Source organism: Erithacus rubecula, assembly GCF_903797595.1.
Source record: "Erithacus rubecula genome assembly, chromosome: 20".
Classification (NCBI taxonomy): Eukaryota; Metazoa; Chordata; class Aves; order Passeriformes; family Muscicapidae; genus Erithacus; species Erithacus rubecula.
Genome location: NC_136672.1, coordinates 1,548,920 through 1,571,696, shown reverse-complemented (window position 1 = coordinate 1,571,696; position 22,777 = coordinate 1,548,920). Strand labels below are relative to the sequence as shown.

Sequence of the window (22,777 nt, the reverse complement as noted above, 5' to 3'; positions counted from 1 at the left end):
TATTGCAGAATCACAAAAGCTCTAATTACAAATAAAAACTCTGTATTATATAAATTAACACTAAAATTTTCATTAGTCAACAGTGTTAATAGCATTTATTAGGAGTGATGGTATTAATGGGAGATGTTTCTATTTAAAAGGCAGTGGAGTGAAAGCTCTCTCAATCAGTAATCTTTCTGTGAATATTAATTGCTTTTCAATACCTCAGTTGTGAATTTTTCCAAGAAACTTAGTCCAGCACTAAGAGATCCCTGTTCTCAGGCAGGAGTGATACATTGGGGCAGCAGATGGGAACTGCACACCAACCTTGCAGGGTATCTATTTTTGTCCACATAATGAAAAGTACTTTTGTCACTTAGAGTTGTCATGGAAATTGAGAGAGATAAAAAATATTGGTCAAAATAGAAAATTATCCCAAAGGCTGGAGGACTCAAGCTCTTGCCTTTGCAGCCCACACTGTGATCATCTCTGGTGGCTGGAAACAGCAGGGGCTTGAGTTTATATCTCAAAATGAGACTTTTCAGCAAAACAGGGCTCTTCACACCATGTCAGGATCCACCATCTTCTCAGAGAAAGTGGTTTTTAAGTGGTAGCTTTCATATGAATCCTTTGAAGGCCTTTTAATAAATCCCTACTTTATTCCTTTAACACTACCCAGCCTCTGTTCCAGGTCAGCATCCGTATATGCAAGTTCTCTGCCCAGAGCTCTAGTTCTGGCCCTTGAGCACACAGCCTGTGAGGGAAGGTGGGGATTTGGCCAGCCAGGAGAGGACAGAGCCATGTTCTCCATGCTGGCAGTGTGCAATAAGGATCCACCATGACAAACTGCAGCTTGGGAGCTTCTGCTTCAGCACAGCTTTAAAACATCTCCTTTGGGGTAAAGACAACACAGCCCCACAGCAGGGCACCCTGAGGGGCTGAGAGGTCACCTTGGAAAGTTTTGGTGGACAGACCCAGGGCTGACCCAGCTTGAACAGGAGCTTGAAGTCCTCCAGAAGGTTTTTCCAAGCATTGCTTCAGTGAAGCTGTGAGTGGATCTACAGTAAAGGTGCTGGGTCATGGCACACTCTGGGAACAGCTCCACAATCTCCTCCCCTCTGCCATCCACAGGCATTCAACCTGGGAACAGGCTGCCCAGAGCAGCTGTGGCTGCTCCTGGATCCCTGGCAGTGCCCAAGGCCAGGCTGGATGGGGCTGGGAGCAGCCTGGGACAGTGGAAGGTGTCTCTGTCTGTGGCAGGGATCTGAAATAAGATGATCTTTCAGATCCCTTGCAATCCAAATCATTCTGTGATCCTGTAATTCCCTCTGCTAAAAACATGAAGACATTTGTTATCAGAAGTCCATTTTTCTGGCATCCTCCTCCCCTCTCTTCACTCTCTGGGACTAAGTTCAGTCTATTAGGAAGCCAAGGTCTTACACGGCTCTTGTCTTCTCACTGGGAAGCCTTGCAGAGGGAAAGTGGAGTTTTTAAAACAGTTTAATCCTCAATGTCTTCTTATTTCCAACAGCAGTGTATCCCAGACAATCCTTCCCACCTCTGCCAGGGCCCTTCTGTGGCTTCCCAAGCCCTGTGCCAGGGTGGATCTTCCCAGTTCATCTGAAAATGTGTGAAAACAGCATTTCCAAAGGGCTTGCTCAGGTGCTCCCACAGTGAGGCTGTGTGGGGTGGGAGCAGAGCTCTGCTGTGGGGGACACCTCTGCTCATCAGCAGCTTCTGCTTGGCTCTGATTCCCTTCTCTTTCTGTAGAAAACAGCTCACTCACTGTCTGTTATCCTTCACTTGTCTTTTCCATTTCATGTTCAGCTGCTCCCAGCTCCAGATTATGCAAAATGAAGATGTTTGTTTCAGTGAGATTTTACTGGAATCCAGAAGAACCTTATGAGCTCTGCAATGTGTTCTGCCTCCACTTGTCTGAAAGAGAATTTGGATTCTTCACTTGTCTGCATAACATTTATGGTTGCTACTTTCTAGCTACAAAATCCAACTACATTTTCATTGTAATTTTAATTTATTTAATGCCTTGCTGGGCTCCTTTTTTGGGGACATTCTTCAGCTGCCTGTTCCTGCTACAGACATGTAGCACCAAGAAGTTCATCTTCATGTGCATTTTGCAAGTAGAAACCAAATTATTTGAATTTTTTCACGATTCTAGATGGGCTGAATGCTTGAACAGAGACAGCACCACATTTTTATGTTTGCCCTGTGCTTGTGGAGGTTCCTGGCTCCGTGGTCACAATGAAATGGGGGAAGGCTCAGTATTGTGTCTCACAGGAATGTGAATGGGGGAACAGGGACAGAAAAGCAACAGTGTGTGCATGACCCAACCCATGGTAAGGGGGTTGGAACAAGGAATTCTTCAAGTTCTCTTCCAACACAAACCATTCTGTGATTCTGTTGTAATTAATATTCCAACTGGGAAATCCCTTTAAAAAGGAATTTTGGTGAGAATGGTATGTCTGAGTGTTTGTTCAGCACATTTTTTCAGCAGCTGCTGTGGGTTTTGCTGCACAATTCTCCTTGTTTCTGTGGAAGCAGTAAGGAGAGCACACAGCTCATGGGAATGCCAGCAATGTACTCTCCTATCAGACATGGGCTCCAAATTTCCAGCTGTCATCCAGAACAGTCATTTCTGGGATAACTGGCAGTAGCAAGTCCTTGTCACCTGTAATTTTTTCCAAACAGGAGAGGAGAATTCTTCCCTTTTTGGGTAAAGGAACAGGGCGTGCTGGTTGAAGCCAAAATCTTTCATCCTTCCCTTGACTGTCCCTTCCAAGGAGAATGGACAAAATCAGGTCCTGATGGATTTCTGGCTGTGGTTGCCAGACTCCAACTCCCTGGTGCAGCAAAACATGAGAAGTCAGTAGAGTTAGAAAAAAAGTTCAGAGGCACATAGGATTGTTCATCCTGACCTTGCTTGAATTTTTGCAGACTCTCTCATCCATGGAGGAATTCAGAAACCTGGATCGGGATATCGAAGGATCTGCAAAACGTTGGAAGAAGTTTGTGGAGTCGGAGTGTCCGGAGAGGGAGAGGCTCCCGCAGGAGTGGCAGAACAAGGCAGCGCTGCAGCGGCTGTGCCTCCTGAGAGCCCTGCGGCCGGACCGCCTGCCCCGCGCCCTCGGGTGGGCAGCGCCGGGGCGGGCCGGGAGCGGGGCAGCCTGTGCGCCGGGCTTGGGAACGCACTGCCTTTCCAGGGCACTTCTGCGGCGGGGAACATCGAGGGGGCTGCAATGAGGGCTGAGGCATGTGAGCTGTGGCTGCCCCTGAATCCCTGGCAGTGCCCGAGGACAGCATGGACACTGGGGCTGGAGCAGCTGGGACAGTGGGAGATGGGACACTGGGGCTGGAGCAGCTGGGACAGTGGGAGTTGGGACATTGGGGCTGGAGCAGCCTGGAACAGTGGGAGATGGGACATTGGGACTTGGAGCAGCCTGGAACAGTGGGAGATGGGAAATTGGGACTTGGAGCAGCTGGGACAGTGGGAGATGGGACATTGGGACTTGGAGCAGCTGGGACAGTGGGAGATGGGACATTGGGACTTGGAGCAGCCTGGGACAGTGGGAGATGGGACACTGGGACTGGAGCAGCTGGGACAGTGGGAGATGGGACATTGGGGCTGGAGCAGCCTGGAACAGTGGGAGATGGGACACTGGGGCTGGGAGCAGTTGGGACAGTGGGAGATGGGACACTGGGGCTGGAGCAGCTGGGCCAGTGGGAGATGGGACACTGGGACTTGGAGCAGCCTGGGACAATGGGAGGTGTCCCTGCCATGGCAGAGGTAGAATGAGATAATCTTTAAGGTCCCTTCCATCCCAAACTGCTGTGTGATTTGATGATCTCTGAACTCTGCAAGGCAATCAACACACTGCATTTAAGGGGAATTTCTGTGGGATCAAAGCAAGGATGGAGCAATGTAACCAGCACTGGGTGAGGGGCAGACCTGCAAGTCAGAAATGAGCATCACCATACAGATGTGACACATCTGCTGCAGGGATCTGAGATCAGTAGCATCCATTTTAGTTGCTAGATTCATTTGGGATTCTTCTTAGACACCAAAATAATGAGTAGAAGTAAAGGAAAGTCTTATACAGGGTTTCTCTCTCTTTTTTTTTCTTTCTTTTTCTTGTAAAATGCAAAATTTATGTGCTGCTTGTTCTGAAAGTTGTAGCAGTAAATTATGTAGTGAAGGTAACTGGGCGAGGCTAAACTTTCTGAAGTTATACAAAAGCAACCTCCTTGTTCCAGGACAAACTAAAGGTCTTTCACTCCATGAGGACTTGGTTTTCCCTTCTTTGGCCAATGTTGTGACATTTCTGTGATGTCTCTCATGCTCCTGTTTCTCCAATAGTTTCTATTCCTGCAGCACCTGATGTGCACACAGCAGGGCATTTTACTTAGTGGATGAACTGCATCTGTTTGTGTTTCAAGCTCCACAGAAAAACTCAGACAAGCCTGAGTGAAGTCTCCCAATGTTCACTGTTACTATTTCTTTATTAGAATAAATATATTGTTTATCTTAATCCCAATACTAATCCATCTTTTTTTCATTTTTAATCTTTTGGCTGGATTCTCCTTGTGTCTCTCAGCTGAAAGTGCTGGTTCTTCTGTTGTTGTTTAGCTTGAGTAGGAGTTTTTGTATTTTGTATATGGAGTAAAGTAAGCTCTTGAAATTTTAGGTGCATATTTCATCTATGCAACTCTAATTCATTTTTTCCTTACACAGCTCAGAATAACTGGAACATCAAATTTCAGCCCCTTTCTTGTCTCTCTTTTATAAAAAGGGAATCCAAGTTCAAAAGCTTGGCTGGATATTTTTAAGGTGTGGGCACATCAAGCTTTTCTGTTTGCACAGGAGTATTTAAATGGATTTTTGTGTTGTTTGGTTTTGTTTATTATATCAAAGTGCAAACAGTAACAGTTCACTGAGCCTTCCCCAGGACTTGAGGGACTCTCCTTGAAATACAATTGAGTTATCAATATCTCAGTGTGCCAACATTAAATACCTCACTGCTGATCATGGACATCATGTCCAGCCCAAACCTTCCCATCTCTCTGACCAGTCCATGGGAGCATTTTAGGAGTGGCATTGTAGCCCAGCCACAGGTGGCCAGGGGGATTTTAGATGCTCTGGAATATCCCAACCTCATTTCCAGCTGCTGTTCAGAAAGCTGTAAGGCCCTTTGTGTCCCACCCCACGAGCACCAGCTCCATGATGATGGTCCAGGATTTCTTTGGGATTTAAGATGATCCAACCCTGCAGAGGCCCTGGGAAGCTGTCTGTACCAGCCACTCTTCCTAGCAGATCCCAGTCTGGTTCATTCCCTGGAAATTATCAGGAGAAACCCCTCTTACCCTGACTCACTCCTTTGAGCTTCAGGGCTAGCAGTGCACCAATAAGTGTAATTTCCTGAGGAAGGGTTTTCCCCTGTAAATATCCACTTCACCCTTCAATCTTATTGAAGAACATCATCAAAAAGCCTCTTGTAATACCTCGTGATTCTGAGTCCCCAAAGAACTGTTTCAAAGAGCTGAGATGTGAAGTAAAACAAGAGTGTTGTGACCTTCACTCTGATGGACTTGGTAAAATTTTGTGACCTGAGCCTTTCCAGTAGCAATTTAGCAAATCTTGATCCTGAACAGGAAAATCTATTTGAAAGAGGGCTACCAAAAATGTGGAAGGGTTCTTTTAATGTTTGTTTGTTTGTTTGTTTTTGTTTTTGTTTTTGCAATCTCTTAGGCATTTCCATTCCAACTGCCTTTCATCAGTCCTTGAAGGAGGTTCTCAGCTCTTGAAAGAATTTGGCTGCCTTCAAAAGGGCCAAGTAATCCATCTGAGCTCCAGCAGCATTCCTGGGGTTTGAATTTAACATTCCTACTTTTGAATCAGTGTTCAGTGTGTCTCTTTTTGTACAGCAGTGATGTCAGGAGCTCACCCTGGGGGAATCCAGCCAGAACATTCTCCACGCACCGTGCTCAGTTCCAGCAGCTGCTGTGGAGCTGAGCCTGTCCCTGTTCACTCCTTTGTATTTTTCCTTGTCACTCTCATGCTAAAGCTCCATGCTCCAGACATTCTTAGAGCTCTTCCCTTTCAGCTTGCCAGATCAAAGCAGTTGTGTAAATCATCTGGACTTTCTGTGGATTGCTGCTTCCTCTGCAAGGCTGCTTGGGTTGCAGAACACGTGGCAGGTTCTTGTATCTGGTACCTTAACTTATTTCTTTTCTCCTGAGATTCCTGAGCCAGAATCAAGCCAGTGCTTGTATTGTACTTCTGAAAGCAGCCTTGGGTTGGCAGCTCCCACTGCTCTCCCTTTGTCTGGCAGGAACTGGTGTCTCCTGTGGCATCCCATCCCTGTACAGAGTGCCAGGCATTGCTTCTGAGGGACAGCCCTGCAAGCCCAGCATGCAGCTCCTCTCCACAATTATTTCATGCTCATTTTTCTAATTTCAGTTTCTAAATCATTTAAATCATCAAAATGAAAACTAATTGCAGGACAAGTCATATGAGGAAAGGCTGAGGGAGCTGGAAAGGGGCTCACCCTGCAGAAAAGGAGGCTCAGGGGAAACTTGTGGCTCTGCACAACTCCCTGACAGGAGGGGACAGCCGGGCGGATTTGGGATCTGCTCCAGGAACAGGGACAGGAGGAGAGGGAATGGCCTCAAGTTGAACCAGGAGAGACTTAGATTGAATATTAGGGAAAACTTTTCCATTTGAAGGGTTAGCAAACCCTAGCACCATCCCTGGAAATGCTGAAAAGTCCTGTGGATGGGACACTTGAGGAGATGATTAAATGGTGAACATGGCACTGCTTGCTAATGGTCACACTTCATGACCTTGGGAGTCTTCTCAAACCTTAACAATTCTGGGATTCCATCATAAGTAATATCAATTAATTTGCATTTAATCTGCATTTTCTGAGCAGACTGGCAAAAGTTTTTTCTCTCTGGCAGAGATTTTGTAGAAGAAAAGCTGGGCAGCAAATACGTGGTGGGGAGATCCCTGGATTTTGCAACGACCTTTGATGAATCAGGACCTGCAACCCCAATGTTTTTTATCCTGTCCCCAGGAGTGGACCCACTGAAGGATGTGGAGAAACATGGTAAATAAATCCTGTCTCTAGGCACACCACAGCATTGCTATTTATCTGCTGCATTATTATCTTAGCACGACATGCCTGTTTTGTTGGGGTTTTTTTCTTCCTCATCTCTTTGTAGATAATGAAGTAATATGTTAAAAATAGATAATTGTGAGAGGATGAAATGGGATTTTGGTTTGGTTTTATTGTTTTTCTTAAAGCTTTTTGGATTTTCATCTTAAGTTTAAATTAAACTTGTCTCTTCCCTGCACTGCCTGGATTCCCAGTGTGGTTCACACTGCAACAGTCTCTGAGCTGGCTTTAAGCACAACCTCTAATTTCCATCAGAGATATCTCACATGCTGTCAGATGCTTGCTGCCAAGAAAGGTTGAACCAGAGGACCCTTGAGGTCCCTTCCAACTTGCTCTTCTCTGATTTTACGATAACTGAAAATAAGCAACAGCTCCCTGTAACAGATTGCTGCTCTATGGCAAAGTTTCCAGGTTTCCTTGCCATCCTCCCTGAGCTGATTTCTGTGTGGATGGTCAGCTGTGGAGCTGTCAGCTGGCTCCAAAGCCAAAGGGCCTTCTGAGAGATGCCTCCCTTCAGAAAGCACTGATGCCCTTGTGCACCAATGGCTGCAGCCCTGCTGTGCTCCAAAGCTGCTCTTGTGTAGAAATTACTCTGGGTCTTGGCTCCACTGTGGAAAAATTCCCATTTTCAGCTGAACATCCCTTTGGAGAAAAGGAGTCTGATGCCTTTGGGGTTGGACAGGACAGAACATCATCCATGCTGGCACAGACCAGGGCAGGAGGACAATGACTTGTGCTTTCTTTTCTTCTCTATAATGCACCCAAAATAATGTTAGAGTGAGCCTTTACCAACACTGCCAGGAGCAGCTGTCAGAGCTGTTCAGCTTTGTGCAGCCTCAGCCACAGGCAGCTTATTGTGGAGAATTCTTGGGCTTAGCTTTGCATTTCAGGCTCCCTCTGCCCCAAACCTGGTGTCATTACTGAAAATGGAAGGGACACCCCCAAAGTAAGCTGCTGCAATGTCCCTGGCTTCCCTTTGGAGCCACATTGGTGATCCTGTCTCTCCCTGTTATTTTCTTGTATGAGAAATGAAGCATTAAAATCAAACCATGAGTGGTTTAATTGGAATTGTAAAGATGAGCATAGCTGAGCACCTGGGGTTAGCCAGCCAGAAAAGTTACAGCAAAAAAAAAAAGGCAAAAAGAGAAGTAATGAAATAAAATCATTGCCACAGAGCAGCTGCACTGGCCTCCCAGCTGCCTCTCTGGAGCTGGGTTTGGCTCTTTATTGATATTTTCTCTGTCCTTCATTAGGTTTTATTAAAGTGCAGGATAATCCCTGTGAATAGAAGTCAGCTTCTTGCAGATGCTGCCCACCCATGGGACCTCTCCTGGGCCTGCAGCAAACTCTGCTGGGCTGGAAGAGCTCTGAGCCCTCCCTGAGTACCCATCCCCTCCCTCCTGCAGCCAGCAAGGAGGGAGCAGGGTTGGCATTGCCAGGGCAGCCTCACTGAGACCTCTGCAGTGAGAATTATAACTGATACCCATTTCTTACTCATCCCCTGCCTTGGGGTAGTGCCCTGGCTCTGTGATTTGCCCCATCCCCTCTCGAGGTGGATCTTGAAGGCAGAGGAGAAGATCAGCAGTTTTCAAAGCTGGCAGCAGCCAGAGGTGATGGGGAAAAGAACTGAAAACTCTAGAATGTGTGGGGAGCTGTATCCCAGGGGAGGCTGTGCTGAGGCTCAGCACAGAGCTGAGCTGGGAGGTTTGTTCTCCTCATGGCCATCTGTTTCCAGTCTTGTACCACAAGATGCTTCCTGAGCCTTGCAAGACAAATCTTTTCCTTGTTTCACTCTAAATGACTCCTGTTTCACTTGCCTGCTTTCAGCAGGAATTGGGAATTCAGGGTGCACCATCTGCAGGAAGGCAAACCTGCATGCAGAGATAAGTGTGGGCAATCCCCAGGGATCAGCATGGGGGGGATGAGTCCTGACTCCCTGGCTGAGCCAAATCCATCCTGGGGATGTTTGTGGGGCTGTTCCCTCTGGCAGCACAAATTGGGCTTTTCTCTGAGGTGCACACAGCAGGGAGAGCTGGTTCTGCTATGAGAGAAAGAGCAGCAGGTGTGCTCTGCCTGGGGGTGACAGATCCAAAACCTGGCCAGGAGACCTGCAGCTATGAGCACAGAAATGATCTGAGCCACTGGGATGCTCCAGAGACCAGGGGAGGCTGAAGGATCATCCCAGGGCATGTGAAGGGACACAAAGAGTGCCATGCTCCCTTCAGAGCAGGACAGTGAATAAAAGGGACCTGGGTGCACCTGCCTGCAAGATCCACCTCAAGAGGGGATGGGGCAAGTCACAGAGCCAGGCACTACCCCGAGGCAGCTGATGAATAATAAATTCTATCAGTTGTTGTTTCCACTTCCCAGCACTGCAGAGGGATCTCAGTGAGCCTGCCCTGGAGGGACACTGGGGTCTGCCTGGGTGGCTCCCAAAGCACCCCTTCCCCTGGCTTTGCTGACTCCATGGGGGCCTGCCACAGAAAGGCAACTGCAAACTGCACTGATGCTCCAGGAGAAACCTGGAGGGGTCACTCCTCTGCAGCCCCAGACACCTGGAGGGTGGGAGCTTCCCTTGAGGAAACTCCCAGAGATTTCATTCCAGCTGCCCTCTCCAAACCAAGCTGTTGCACCCAGCCTGCACTGCAGGGGCTTTTCCCCACCCAGTGTGGGTGTTCAAAGCCTGGTTAATCAGCAGGAAAAGATTTTAATTTCTTATCACTGTAAAAAGTGTTTTTACTCCAGGTTGCAGGGGAATAATGTTCTTTAAACAAGAAGTACTTTGTAATAAGGTACCTTTGTGTGGATGCTGCACTGTAATTAAAAGAGTTTGGAGAAGCTGCTGCTATTTGAGCACTTGGGCAAGGAGTGGGTGAGAGCCAAGAGAATGAGAGCAGAGAGCTGATATCAGGAGTGTGACAGCTCATGTGTGAGGGGTTGGTGAGGGAGCTCTGCCTGGCTGTGCTGTCCCCAGCCCTGTCTCCCTGCCAGGGTGCTGAACTCACTCCTTGTTTCCTGCCAGGGAAGAAGCTGGGCTACACCTTCAACAACAGGAACCTCCACAACATTTCCCTTGGACAAGGCCAGGAGGTGGTGGCTGAACAAGCTCTGGATTTGGCTGCAAAGGAGGGTCACTGGGTCATCCTTCAGGTATGGGGTCTGGCCAGTCCTGCCCTTCTCCCAGCTTGGTGTCCTCTCTGCTGCCTGGAGAGGCTCCCTGGGGCAGAGGCTGGGCAGTGCCACAGGAATCCAGCAGGAATTCATCCCAAGGCTCCAAAGGATTCCCCTTGGGCAGTGCCACAGGAATCCAGCAGGGATTCATCCCAAGGCTCCAAAGGATTCCCCTTGGGCAGTGCCACAGGAATCAAGCAGGGATTCATCCCAAGGCTCCAAAGGATTCCCCTTGGGCAGTGCCACAGGAATCAAGCAGGGATTCATCCCAAGGCTCCAAAGGATTCCCCTTGGGCAGTGCCACAGGAATCCAGCAGGGATTCATCCCAAGGCTCCAAAGGATTCCCCTTGGGCAGTGCCACAGGAATCCAGCAGGGATTCATCCCAAGGCTCCAAAGGATTCCCCTTGGGCAGTGCCAGGGCCCAGCCGTGGCTCCACCCAAGATGGGCCCAAGATGGATCCCAGTCACGAGTTCTCACACTTGCATCACTTTGGCTCCATTTCCATCTTGGCTTCACTGTCCAATCCCAGCTGCAGCTCCTGCACTCCCATCCTCCCACATTCTCTCCTCCATTGGCTGCTGGTTGCACTTTTTGGGGCTGAAGCTGCAGCGTGTCCTTGGTTGTGGGGCTGGAAAAGGATTGTTTTGTGTGCCTGAGCTGGGAGGAGAACTTGGGACACTTTGCATGGAGTTCAGAGTCACACACCAATGCAGTGCACAGTCTGGGAATATGAAAGGTAAAACTTAAGGCCTCACCTCCATGAGGACAGGCTGCCATGCCTGCCAAGGGACATGGACTTAGTGTCACCTGTGTGTCCCTAGCAGCCACCTCTCCCTCTGGTCTGGCTCTGTCAGTTTGGGTTTCTCCTCCTGGAGATGTTTGTGGGGTGTGCATGTGCAGGAACCTCCAAGGGGATGTTGTTCTGCACTTCTCTGTGCCTTTATTTGCTCCAGGAATGAATGAAGAACTCTGTTCTGAGGGCCCCTGGACACTTTCTCTGCCTGCTGCCCAAAACTCTCCCTGCACCTCAAAGACCCCGGAGGGACCACTCAGGGAGGAACCTCTGCAGTGGGGCAGCTCCTCCAGGCATCCCAAACCAGGGAAATGCTTCCAGCTCCTATCACTACCCCACAAAATGTCCCAGAGCTGCTGGGGTGTGGAGGGAGCTTTGTCAAGTGCTCTCTGGAGCCCTCATTTAGTGAGGGTTTGGGTTTGCTGATGTGTACTCCGTGGTGTCAGCTCTCATTACAGGTTCTGGGAACCTCTCTGATTTCCTTGATGTGGATTATATAAACTTTTATTATCACTGAATTGTTTGCATAAAATTAGATTAAGACAAATCTCCGAGTCCTGATCTGAGCCTGCAGGCCTGGTTATGAATTGAAATTAAATATCCCCAATATTTTGATCTTAATTTTTGCTTTTTTTTTTTTTTTGCAAGCTCCCTCTGAGGTAAACAATGCTGAGCTTCTCTAGAGTTTTATCATACAGAGGGCTGCAATCCTGGCTTCTGCTTTTTAGGTGGTGCAGAAGGAAAGATGCAGCTCTTTGAGCCATTCAGTAATGCAGAGTGAAAAGTTATTTTCTGCATGCTGGTGTTGCTGTAAAGGATCTGTCAGCAGTGCCAGTCTCCATGTGCTGTTTCAGTGCTAACAGACAAGCACTGGGAGCCTGAAGGGTTTCTATTACATCCATTCCCATCTTCTCTGGTGGTCAGAGCAGTCACTGAGAGCTTAGACAGACACTGAAGGCCAAATCAGAAGAAATCCTCCCTGGCAGGGTGGACAGCCCTGGCACAGGGTGCCCAGAGCAGCTGTGGCTGCCCCTGGATCCCTGGCAGTGCCCAAGGCCAGGCTGGACACTGGGGCTGGAGCAGCCTGGGACAGTGGGAGGTGTCCCTGCCCATGGCAGGAGTGGATGAGATGATATTTGATATTTGAATTCCCTTCCAACCCAAACCATTCCATGATTTTATGATTCTGTGACTAGATGAGAAGAGCTGCAGGAATCAGATTTCTAGAAAAGAGCAGTGTTGGTGTTTGGGCTGGCTGTTCTCCAGGTGTGACTGTGTCTGGTGGCCCAGATCAGGCCCTGAGCTCAGAGAGGAGCTCAGTGCAGCTGGGTTAGGTCAGTGTGCTCTGTGATGGGCAGGCTCAGCAGTGGCCCTGGGGACAGGACTGCAGGTGCCAGTGCTGGGCCAGGGTCACTCAGACATCTGGGTTTGCCTCTGGTGTGGTCACAGAGCTGGTAACACTCCACACATGCAAAAATCCCGGTCTGTGCTGAGTTTAGAGTAATGGGATGTAGGCAGGAGTGGCTCAAGAGCTCTCAGAGCTCTTGCTGCTTCTGTTTCTAGTCCCAGCCTCCTGAGCAATCAGCACTGAGGGCTCCAGGAGGAGCTGGGGGTGCCTTGGTGGCACTTGGCTCTCTGGGCATGTCCAGCAGGGCTTGGGGCAGGCAGCTCCAGTTCCAGCACCTGGTGGAGTGACAGCAAAGCAAAGGGACTGCACTGCCCCCAGTCTGGCCAGGCTGCCCAGCTCCAGAGCCTGCCTGCACCCCACTCGGGGGCTGGAGCTCCAGGGAACCTGAGGAAGAGGGAGAGCAGCCTGGGGGTAAAGGGGTGTCCCTGCATCAACAGCCAAGAGCTCCTGGTCTCACAAAACTCCTTGAGGGTCACCAGACTTCCATGGCATGAAAGCACCCTCTGCACAAACTGGGGTTTAGAAGTTTGGACAAAGAACCTTCTGAAGCCTGAAAATCTGACCTTTGGCAAAATCAGTCCCCAAACCCATCCCAGTGCGAGTCAGTGAGGAGGGGTCCCACAGAGGATGCTGCCATCCCAGTCAGGGGTGGAGCAGAGCAATAATTGCCATATGGTTTATCTGGCAAGGTCTTTCCTGTGATGTTTTGGTGACAAATGCTTCACAAACAGTTCCAGGAGTGTTTGTACAAGGTCTGGAATGACACAGATGACTCAATTTACAAAAGTGTCACAGGATTTGTGGATCATTGCATTAATAATAAAAGAGAGGACAGAGCAGATCTCAGGGTAATTTTACCCAGATTAATTATACTCATTATTGAAGGCTGTATCCCACCCACAACACAGTTACACCCAGGCTTCCCATTTGTTTTTGAGCAGACAAAAAGCAGCTGTTAGCTTTGCTTCTGTATTTTGCCATGTCCTGACCAACAGCTCAGCTCATGTGGAGCAGAGCTTCTCACACCCACGTTCTGCAGGACAAACACTTGAGGTGTTTTTTCATCATTTCCATTTTTCCTCATTTTCATTTTTCTTCATTTTCACCTGGGTGGCTTTTACACATGTGACTCATTGCTGCTCCTTGATTGGGACCTAATGAGAGTCATGTACTTGGAGCACTAACGAGCCAGGGAATTAGGTTTGTGGGAGTTAAAGGCTGTGGAGGTTTTTCTTGATTACAGGAGCAGGATCACTGCTGTGCTGGGAAGGGCTGTCCTAGGGCCATTTCCTCTCAGTCCTGTTGCCTTCTGACTCCACAGGAGGCAAAATAAAACAAAAGCACCCATGTCTGTCCTGGGAAAAGTTTCTCAGCTCACTCTGAAAATGGAGATTTTCATAAATGACTAATTTTATGAGAGAGAACAGCAGAAAGCTGCCCAATCCTTCATTTCCATGGGCAGATAATTCCCCTGACCCTGGCAGAGCCTGGCCAGCAGCTCCCTGCCCCTTTAGCACCAGTGCTGTTCCTGTCTGGTGCCTTCAGCTTTGCTGAGCTCTGGTACATGGTGGTGACAGATGAGGAGAGAGTGAAGCCTACAGCTGAAATGATTCTCTGCAAATAGAGATGGTCCACTGCAAAATAGGAGCCCCTGAGGCAAAAGTGCAGCTCTTTAAAGGAGACTTTGTTACCTGAGGGCTGCAGGAACAGCCCAGCTCAAGCCCAGCAGCTGCTCTGTTCCTGCTGTTGGCACTGGAGAGCTGAGCTTGGTCTCTGAGCTCCACAAAAACCCACTTGATAGCAGGTTCAGCCTTGGGTCTCCTTAGCAACCTTTCAGAGGCTGGAGGGCTTTGAAGCAAGGGGCAGCATTCCTTTGGGGAGTGCAGGCTGAGCTCTCTGCCAGCTCCCCCTGGCTCTGGGGCAGGAACAGCTGCCCCCACAGCTGGAGCTGCTCTGGTGAGCTGAGGATGGCTCAGATTGAGAGGAGATGATTCCATCACCCTGCATGGTGGGCAGTAGGGACCAGACCCTCCCAGTGGTGTCTGGGGACAGAACAAGGAGTGATGGGGAGAAATTGAAATTCAGGAAATTTCATTTAAATGTAAATCCAATCTTTTTTTCCATGTGAATGGCCAAACACTGGATGGAGTTGCCCATAGAGTTTGTGGTGTTTTTATCCTTGGGCACATCCAAAAGACACCTGGGCATGTTCCTGAGCCACTGAGCTGCTTTGAGCAGAGGGGGATGCCAGAGGTGTCTCCACTCTGTGATCTCTGCTTTCCAAGATATCCATGGATCTGCTTTCTCTGATGCCTGCAGTGTCCTCTGTGCAGGGAGGAAGGAGTTTTGCACTAAACTACGAGTTAGCACGAGCTGGCTCTGCTCTGTTTCCCTCTCAGAAGCCTTTTGCTGATCCAGTGGCCATCACAGTCACCAAATGGGTTGATCAGCTTAATAGCAAAGACACTGTGAAATCTGCTTGTGTTTGTTCAGATGCATGTTTGAATTCACTGATGCAGGGAAGAGTTCAGACGTTAGATATTCCCAATTTAATTGTAATCTTCATCCATTAGCCAAAATGTCACTTCCCTCTCTTTGTGATCAAGCTAATTTAATTCTTGAGCATCTTTCCATTTTCCTAGGTTGCTGCTTCACTGAATCAGGTTCATGTATTAAATTGAATAACAGTGAGCTCCTGGAGCAAAACTGTGTGAGATTCATCACTGTATCATAAATCACAGGATCCCAGGATGTCTGGGCTTGGAAGGACTCTGGAGATGGTCTGGCCCAGCAGGGTCACCTGGAGCACAGGTTCAGAGGGGCACCAGAGGGATGGGGCAGCTCTGCTGTGAAGAAAGTCTGGGAGAGCTGGGATTGTTCAGCCTGAGGTTTGCTCTGAAGTGACCTCCCTGTGGCCTTCCAGTGCCTGAAAGGCTCTGAGAGAACTGGAGAGGTACTTGGGACATGGGATGGAGTGACAGGACACAGGGAATGGCTTCCCCTGACAGAGAGTAGGTTGAGATGGGATATTGGGCAGGAATTATTCCCTGGCAGGGTGGGCAGGGCTGGCACAGGGTGCCCAGAGCAGCTGTGGCTGCCCCTGGATCCCTGGCAGTGCCCAAGGCCAGGCTGGACACTGGAGCTGGAGCAGCTGGGACAGTGGGAGGTGTCCCTGCCCATGACAAGGAGCTGGAATTGGATGAGCTTTCAGGTCCCTTCTAACCCAGATCTTTCCATGGTTCTGTGGTTCTCTGACACCACATCCCAGGCCAGGCTGGTTCCATCTCCTCCACATCCCATGGCCTGGGAGCTGCAGCTCCTTCCCTTCCTTTGGGGCCCCCCAGCAGCATGCAGTGAGCACAGGCAGTGCTGGGCTGGCTCTGGCCAGGGATGGAAATCAGGGAATGTTTTCTGAGAGATCTCACTAGAGAACAAGACTTTGTACAAGCAAGCAGTTCTCTTTGTTCCAGGAGGTGATTTGTGAGGAGGCCTGAAGGAGAGGGACACTTCAGACAGGGGCAGGGTCCCCAGTTGCTGCCAGCACAGGGAGGGGAGCGTGTGCTGCTGGATGTATATGTGGTGCTATTTCTGATGGTTGCCATGGCAATGCTCACTGTGATATATGTTCTGTCTTGTACAAGCACACAGGGGCTGGGCACTGAGCTCCCAGATAAAGCCTCTGCTGCTCCCATGTCCTGCACATGCAACCCAGCCCTGCCCTTCCCACAGCCCTGAGCCTGCAGCACCTGCTCTGAGTGGGGAAATGGCAAAGGGGAGGGACTGTGGGGAGGGGCAGAGTGCAGGGGGTGGGCAGTGGGGATGGGCAGTGGGATGGTCAGTGTCCAGGGAATGGGCAGTGGGGATGGTCACTGCACAGGGTAGGATCAGTGCACAGGGGATGGTTACTGTGGATGGTCAGTGCACAGGAGATGGTCAGTAGGGATGGGATGGTCAGTGTGGATGGTCAATGGGGATGGTCAGTGCACAGGGGATGCTCACTGGGGATGGTCAGTGCACAGGGATGGTCACTGGGCATGGTCAGTGGGGATGGTCAGTGTCCAGGGCATGGCCAGTAGGGATAGGATGGTCAGTGCACAGGAGGGTGTTTCACATTTCTCACGTTTGCTCATTATTGATGACTGACACATCTCTCAATTACTCTGACCATGTGATCTCATTAGATGTGTTCCTTCAGGTTTTGTTACCTGACTGCTGAGAATTAATTTGCAAAGTTTCTTTCCAACCTGTGAATCCCTTCTGCAGCATCTCTGCCTGGCCTGGGCAGATATATTCATTGGAATTATGAATTCTTAGTACCAGCCCATGTTTGACTGCATCTATTCCTCTTTTTCATCCCTTCCATCACAAAAGGACAGGATATAAATGCACTCAATTATCACTGGACTGGAAATATTCCCTAAGTTGGCTGTTAGCAGGCACTGATACCCACAAATAATGATCACTGGTGTCATGTCAACACAAGCAAAAGCAATTATTTTTGAGCCATCTAACACCACAAAAGCAGATGTGGGAAGAAACTACCAATTAGAGATGAAAACACTTAAGGTCAGATATGCAGACTATGATTAAACTGATCCTTAATGCACGATTTTTCTTTTGATATTTTGTTGAGCTCTTTCCCTGTTTTATGAAATCTCTGTGGTGCTGGCACCACTTTGGTTGTAGGTTTCAGTCCACTTCTACCTGATTGTTTGACTTGTGTTTGTAGAGTGAGTTGGTTGTGTGGACCCTGGGGATGATCTGATCTGAAATCCTGAGTGCCAAATCAGGCCAGCAGTGGTGCAGTAGCACTCAGGTGTAATTGCATTTTGTTCACTGCTCCTCACACAGTCCTTGCTTGTGAGAAAACAACCCCAGAACAATCCCTTTACCCAGGCATCTCCTCTCATCTCCCCCCCACACCCCAAACTCCATCTCATCCACATAATGTGAGCACAATCCTGAATCATTTTAGGCAAGGAGACTGAATTTCTGCAGTTCTGAATAAAAATATTGCTCCCCAACATGTCAGTGAGATCTGGGGCAATAGAACTGGAGGCAGCAAATTATCTTTGGCTGCCCCAAGGAGTTCTCTTGACTCCCTCTCTGAGTGCTGACCCATCCCTCCAGCAGGTCAAATCCTGATCACAGTGACAGCAGCCACCACTCTGTCCCAGCCTAAAGCACCTCAGCTTTTCCTTTCCACAGTGTTCATCCTCCTCTCCAGTCCCAGATGGGATCTGTCCATCCTAGCTCACCTGAAACCTCACAAGAGGCACCTGAGCCCTGCCCAGAAAAGATGGGAGGTTTCTGTGTGGCCAGGAGGGTGTCCAGTCCCTGGAGAGCCCAAGGCACAGCCCTGCCTGACACAGGCACATGCACAGCCTCAGGGACAGGGGCAGAGCCAGTGCAGGGATGGTGGAACAGGGCACTCCCTGGATCACCATCCCTGGAAGTGTTCAAAACCCCTGTGGCTGTGGCACTTGGCTTAATGGTGAGCCTGGTGGTGGGCTGGGATGATGGCTGGATTTGGTGATTTTAAAGCTTTTTTCCCCAGCATTAGCAATTCTGTGTTTCTCTCTGTGACTTCCAGCTCAGCTCCACTCTGTGATTCTCTCAACTCCCCAAACACCCTGAAGCAGTAAATTGGCAGTTTAGCTCTGTGTCATATGAAAATGCACTTCACTTTCCTTGCAGCCTGCTCTGTTCACCCTTCACTCCCTCCCTCCACCCCAGGCTCTGCCCTCTCCAAATGGAGAGTCCCTGTTGATGGAGTGGCTCCTTTTGTGAGAGTTAAATCATTTTGGATTTAAGAGGAGTGGGAGCTGGGTGCTGTTTACAACATGAAGCCCCACCATGGATTTATGGAGTGGCAAAATAACATTTGCAGCTTTATTCTCTGTTCCTGTGGTGGTGTTGGATTGCTCTTGCATTGTTAAGCATTGAACTGCTATTTGCAGGAAATAACTGTGAGGACTCTGAGATCTCTTCCCTGAGTGATAATAGTTAATTTTGAACCCATCAGTGTGTGTATCTGTAGCTGGGGTTGTTTTCCTGAGTGCATTACTTTGCATCTATCACCACTGAATTCCTTCTGCAGTGTCAGTGCCAGTCACTTAGAATGATGGCATCCTCCTGCAGTTCTTCACTACCAGGCTTTATTTTCAGGACTTGAAATGGCTTTGTCTTATGAGTAATTTTGTCAGCTCACTAATCATTTGCTCTTTCAGATGGTTTTTGGTGTGGTGAGGAGTTAAAACTCCATCAGTAGTCTCCTTACCCCTGTTAGCTGTGTTTTAGCTGCTTGGCAGCCTATGAGACCTTTCTTTTTACCTGCAGCCATACTGGTTTGGGGAAGATAAAGAGCTGGTATTGATGAAAATCCACTCCTGGGGATACAGGGACCCCATAGAGACAATTCCTGCTCCATGCAGGGCCATGCCTGATGCTGATGTGAGGGGTGCCTGGGGAAATCCAGCCCCCAGAAAAGACTTCATGGGGGTGAGCTGCTGTGTGTAACCCCAGATGGAAACTGAGCCCCACATCTGCTCCCTCACTGTCCAAGGTGGGGTGGGGCAGAATGTGGGGTTCAAAGTGAGAAAACTCACAGGTTGAAATGCAGACAATTCAACAGGGAAAGCCAAAGTTGCCCAGGCAAGGCAGCAGAGTGAGGAATTCATTCCCCACTTCCCTGGGCAGGCAGGGGCTCAGCCTCCCCCAGCCAGGCTCTGTCACAGCCCTGCTGACTGGGGAAGGCAAACACCCTCCCTCCCACATTCCTGCCTCCTCCTGCTCCCTGCTGAGCAGGATTCCACAGCTGGGACATCCTTGGGACAGCTCCTTGACCCTCCTGCCTGGTCCTGGGCCAAGTCCACCCTGCCCAGCAGGGACTGACCCCTGCAGTGACCAGCACTGCCCAAACCCAGCCTGGGGAGCAACAGCAACTCCACCCCAAACCTACCCACACATCTGCTCAGACTGAGCTCTCTGAAATGGGTTGGAACTTTGAGATTGCTGTTTTTTTCCTAACTGATGCTCTTGGGGGGTGACTCCTGTCCTGCTGGAGCCCCTGCCAGGCTGGTGCTGCCTTCTGAGCTGTGCTGCACACCTTCCACACGTGGGGTCCTTTTGGGGTGAGTCCCTCTGCTCCCAGAGACCTCATAGTATTTATTTATTTATTACCTCGTTGACTCCTCTGAACAGTTCTTCATCTGTGGTTGCAGTTTAGAGTCTTTGCAACAATTAGGAGATTGAAGCATCTGTTACATGAGGAGAGGCTGGGGTTATTTGACCTCCAAAAGCTGGGGTTTGGCTCACAGAGGTTTATTGGTGTGTTTAAATCCCTCCTGGCAGGGGAAGTACAGAAGAGGGGGTCAAAATCTTCATAGTGGTGCTGGGTGAAAGAGCAAGAAGGATAGGGTTAAAATTGAGATATAGATTTCCCTGCAACATTAATTTCACTTCATTTTTTCCCCTATCTTATACTATTTTTTTTTTTTCTTACTGTGAGTATGGTTGAACACTGGCACACATTGCTCAGGCAGGTTGTGGACACTCCAGCCTTGCAAATATCCAAAAGCCCAAATGCAGCCAGTTTAAAACCTGCTCCAGCTGACCCTGCTGGAAGCAGGAGGGTGGGATGGATGATCTTCAGGGACTTCTCCAGCTCAGGCTTTCAGAGATTCCACCAGGCTGTAGCAGTGAGAGCCTGCCCAGGCTCTGCAGGGAGTATTCCTGCAAATAGGGGCTGGCTTGGCCTTCCATGGGTACTCCCTGCAGACCTCGATCATGTTATAGTTTTATAGACTCCCTGGTAGGTTCCTGGTTTCTGAAAAAGTCTTTATTATTAGCTTTTATGGTTTTCAAAAAATTGCTTCTTGTAGTACTTCTTGACTTTACCATGACTGGATTTTGTGCTCTTTTCTGTTTTTCTCATTTGGACAAAACTTCCACTTTCTGAAGAATGTGCTTTTACTGCTAATAATCTCCATTACTCTGCTATTTAACCATGAGAGCTGCTTTCTGGCCCCATTTATAGCTGATATATATATTTATTCTCAGCCTGTAATATGGTTCCTTTATGTAATTTCTTTTCCACCTCCAAGCAGTTTATCTTTCTGGCGGCTGCTTTTAATTTGGGTTTAGCAAGTTCCTTGTCCTTTCTTGGGGTTGGATAAATCACCATCCCAAGTGCCTCTGAACACAGCCAGTTTGGTTTGCACACCTGCCTTTAAAACAGGGGTACTTTAGCCCACAAATCCCATTCCTAATCTAACAAAAAGATGTTTTCCTGCCTGGAAACTATAATGCTGTATAGGACTCTAGGGGAAAAACTGAGGCTTGACTTCATCCATTTCACCATCTCCCCATGATTCTGCTTAATCTTCTGAAGGATGTGTCCAATTAGTTGCATGAATAAATAAATCCTTTTGTGTTAAAGGACTTTGTGAAACCACCTGCTTGAATTGTTTGCCCAGGAACTGCTATAGAGGGTCCTCATTGAAATTCTGATAAAAATGAACAAATGTTTTTATTTGAGCTCAGTGGGGCTGAAGGGAGGAGTAAGAACTCTGCTCCCAAGGAATAACAACTTTACTCCCCAGGAAACAATTTTTCTCCCCAGGAATAACCTCAGCTGGTATTGCTGAAATGAGAATTCCAGCACGGAGAGCCCAACCAGCCCAGCTGTGACTTGCTGCTCTGCTGCTGAATTATACTGATTATTCAGAATTTTCAAATGTTCTTGATACACATGGATCTTTGGGGCTGGGAGCTGCACACAGACACTCCTGGGACAAGTCCCAGATTCCAGAGGACATCCATCAGTGGGATGGATTTGGTGCCTGCTCAGCACGCAGGGGTGTGCTGAGCAAGCCTTGTCTCTGTCCTGCCAGAACATCCACCTAGTGGCCAAGTGGCTGAGCAGCCTGGAGAAGCAGCTGGAGCAGCTGGCCGAGGGCAGCCGGCCGGAATTCCGCGTGTTCCTGAGCGCGGAGCCGGCGCCGTGCCCTGCCAGCCACGTCATCCCCCAGGGCATCCTGCACAACTCCCTCAAGATCACCAGCGAGGCCCCCGCCGGCGTGCACGCCAACCTGCACAGGGCCCTGGACAACTTCAGCCAGGTAGGGGCTGCTGCAGCTGCTGGGGAGCACGATGGACGTTGCCTCCCCAGTGCCCTTGCACCATGAAGCCTCTGGGTGCAGCACCCCTCTGCTCTTCCCCACACGTCTCTTGGTTTTCCCAAGAAGGGTTCAGGTGATGCTGAGAAGCCTCCTTCCTGCAGTAGGGCATGGGACACCAGACTCCTGTCCAGTTTAACTGTTTTCTCCCCTGTGTGTGATCACAGAATCCTACAGAATCCCAGAATCCCACAGAATCACAGAATTAAGCTGCCTGCAAATGACCTTTGAGATCATGGAGTCCAACCTGTGCCCCAACACCACCTTGTCAACTAAACCCTGGCCCTGAGTATCACATCCAATCTTTTTAAACACGTCCAGGGATGGTAACTCCAGCACCTCAGAAAGGCTCCTTTGGTACAGAATCAACCTTCCTGCTGCAGCAAGGGGAGACTTGGCCATGTTTCAGTTGATTTCTCTTTTTGAGTCTCTCCTTTCTGGGCTGCTGAGTGACACCTGACATCTAACACCCACAGCCTTGGGAGGGGAGCAGGTTAAACCTCACTTTTCTGCCTGCTGTTTAACCAGGGTTAGAGGTTCAGAACTGCTGATCTGCTCACATCCCACATCCCTCTCCAGAGCAGCACACAGAGACTGGTGTTGTGTGCCCAAAGGCCATTCAGCTCAAGACCTTGCTGACATCAGGAGTCTTGCAAATCAGGGCTGGAAGCTGCCTGCAGGCAGGAGTTGCCTTGCCAGGATCTAAATTAGGCCATGGGAGAGTGGCTGGCCCACAAGAGCAGCCCATGGCAGGGTGCTTGTTGTGTTTATTGCTCAAAAACCCTCCAGTCACAGCAGGCACTGAGCCTGTCCCTCCTGTGCAGGTGAGCAGCCCCATGTGGGGAAGTGATGGAAATATTCCTGGTGCCCCAGAGGGTGTGGATCAGTGTCAGAGGGGCTGTAAGGCTGTGGCTGAATGAGCTCTGCTCTCACCATGGACAGGAGCAGGGCAGGATCCCATCCCTGCAGGGCTCCCTGGGAACAGCCCATGGGCCCCAGGGCAGGATGGAGCTGGGGGGCTTGGCCATCACCCCATTTCCCTCAAGGGCTGAGG

At 49.3% G+C, this 22,777-nt stretch overlaps 1 protein-coding gene across 2 annotated transcripts in view; it reads left to right on the top strand.

The window, feature by feature from the left end:
- DNAH9 (dynein axonemal heavy chain 9) overlaps positions 1-22,777 on the top strand; it is a 158,550-nt gene that overhangs the window by 117,287 nt on the left and 18,486 nt on the right. For both annotated transcript variants that reach the window (XM_079323154.1, XM_079323153.1), the window contains 4 exons: positions 2,932-3,125; positions 6,952-7,100; positions 10,192-10,319; positions 21,439-21,666. In XM_079323154.1, the coding sequence (XP_079179280.1) occupies positions 2,932-3,125; positions 6,952-7,100; positions 10,192-10,319; positions 21,439-21,666 (699 nt within the window). The remainder of the gene's footprint in view (positions 1-2,931; positions 3,126-6,951; positions 7,101-10,191; positions 10,320-21,438; positions 21,667-22,777) is intronic.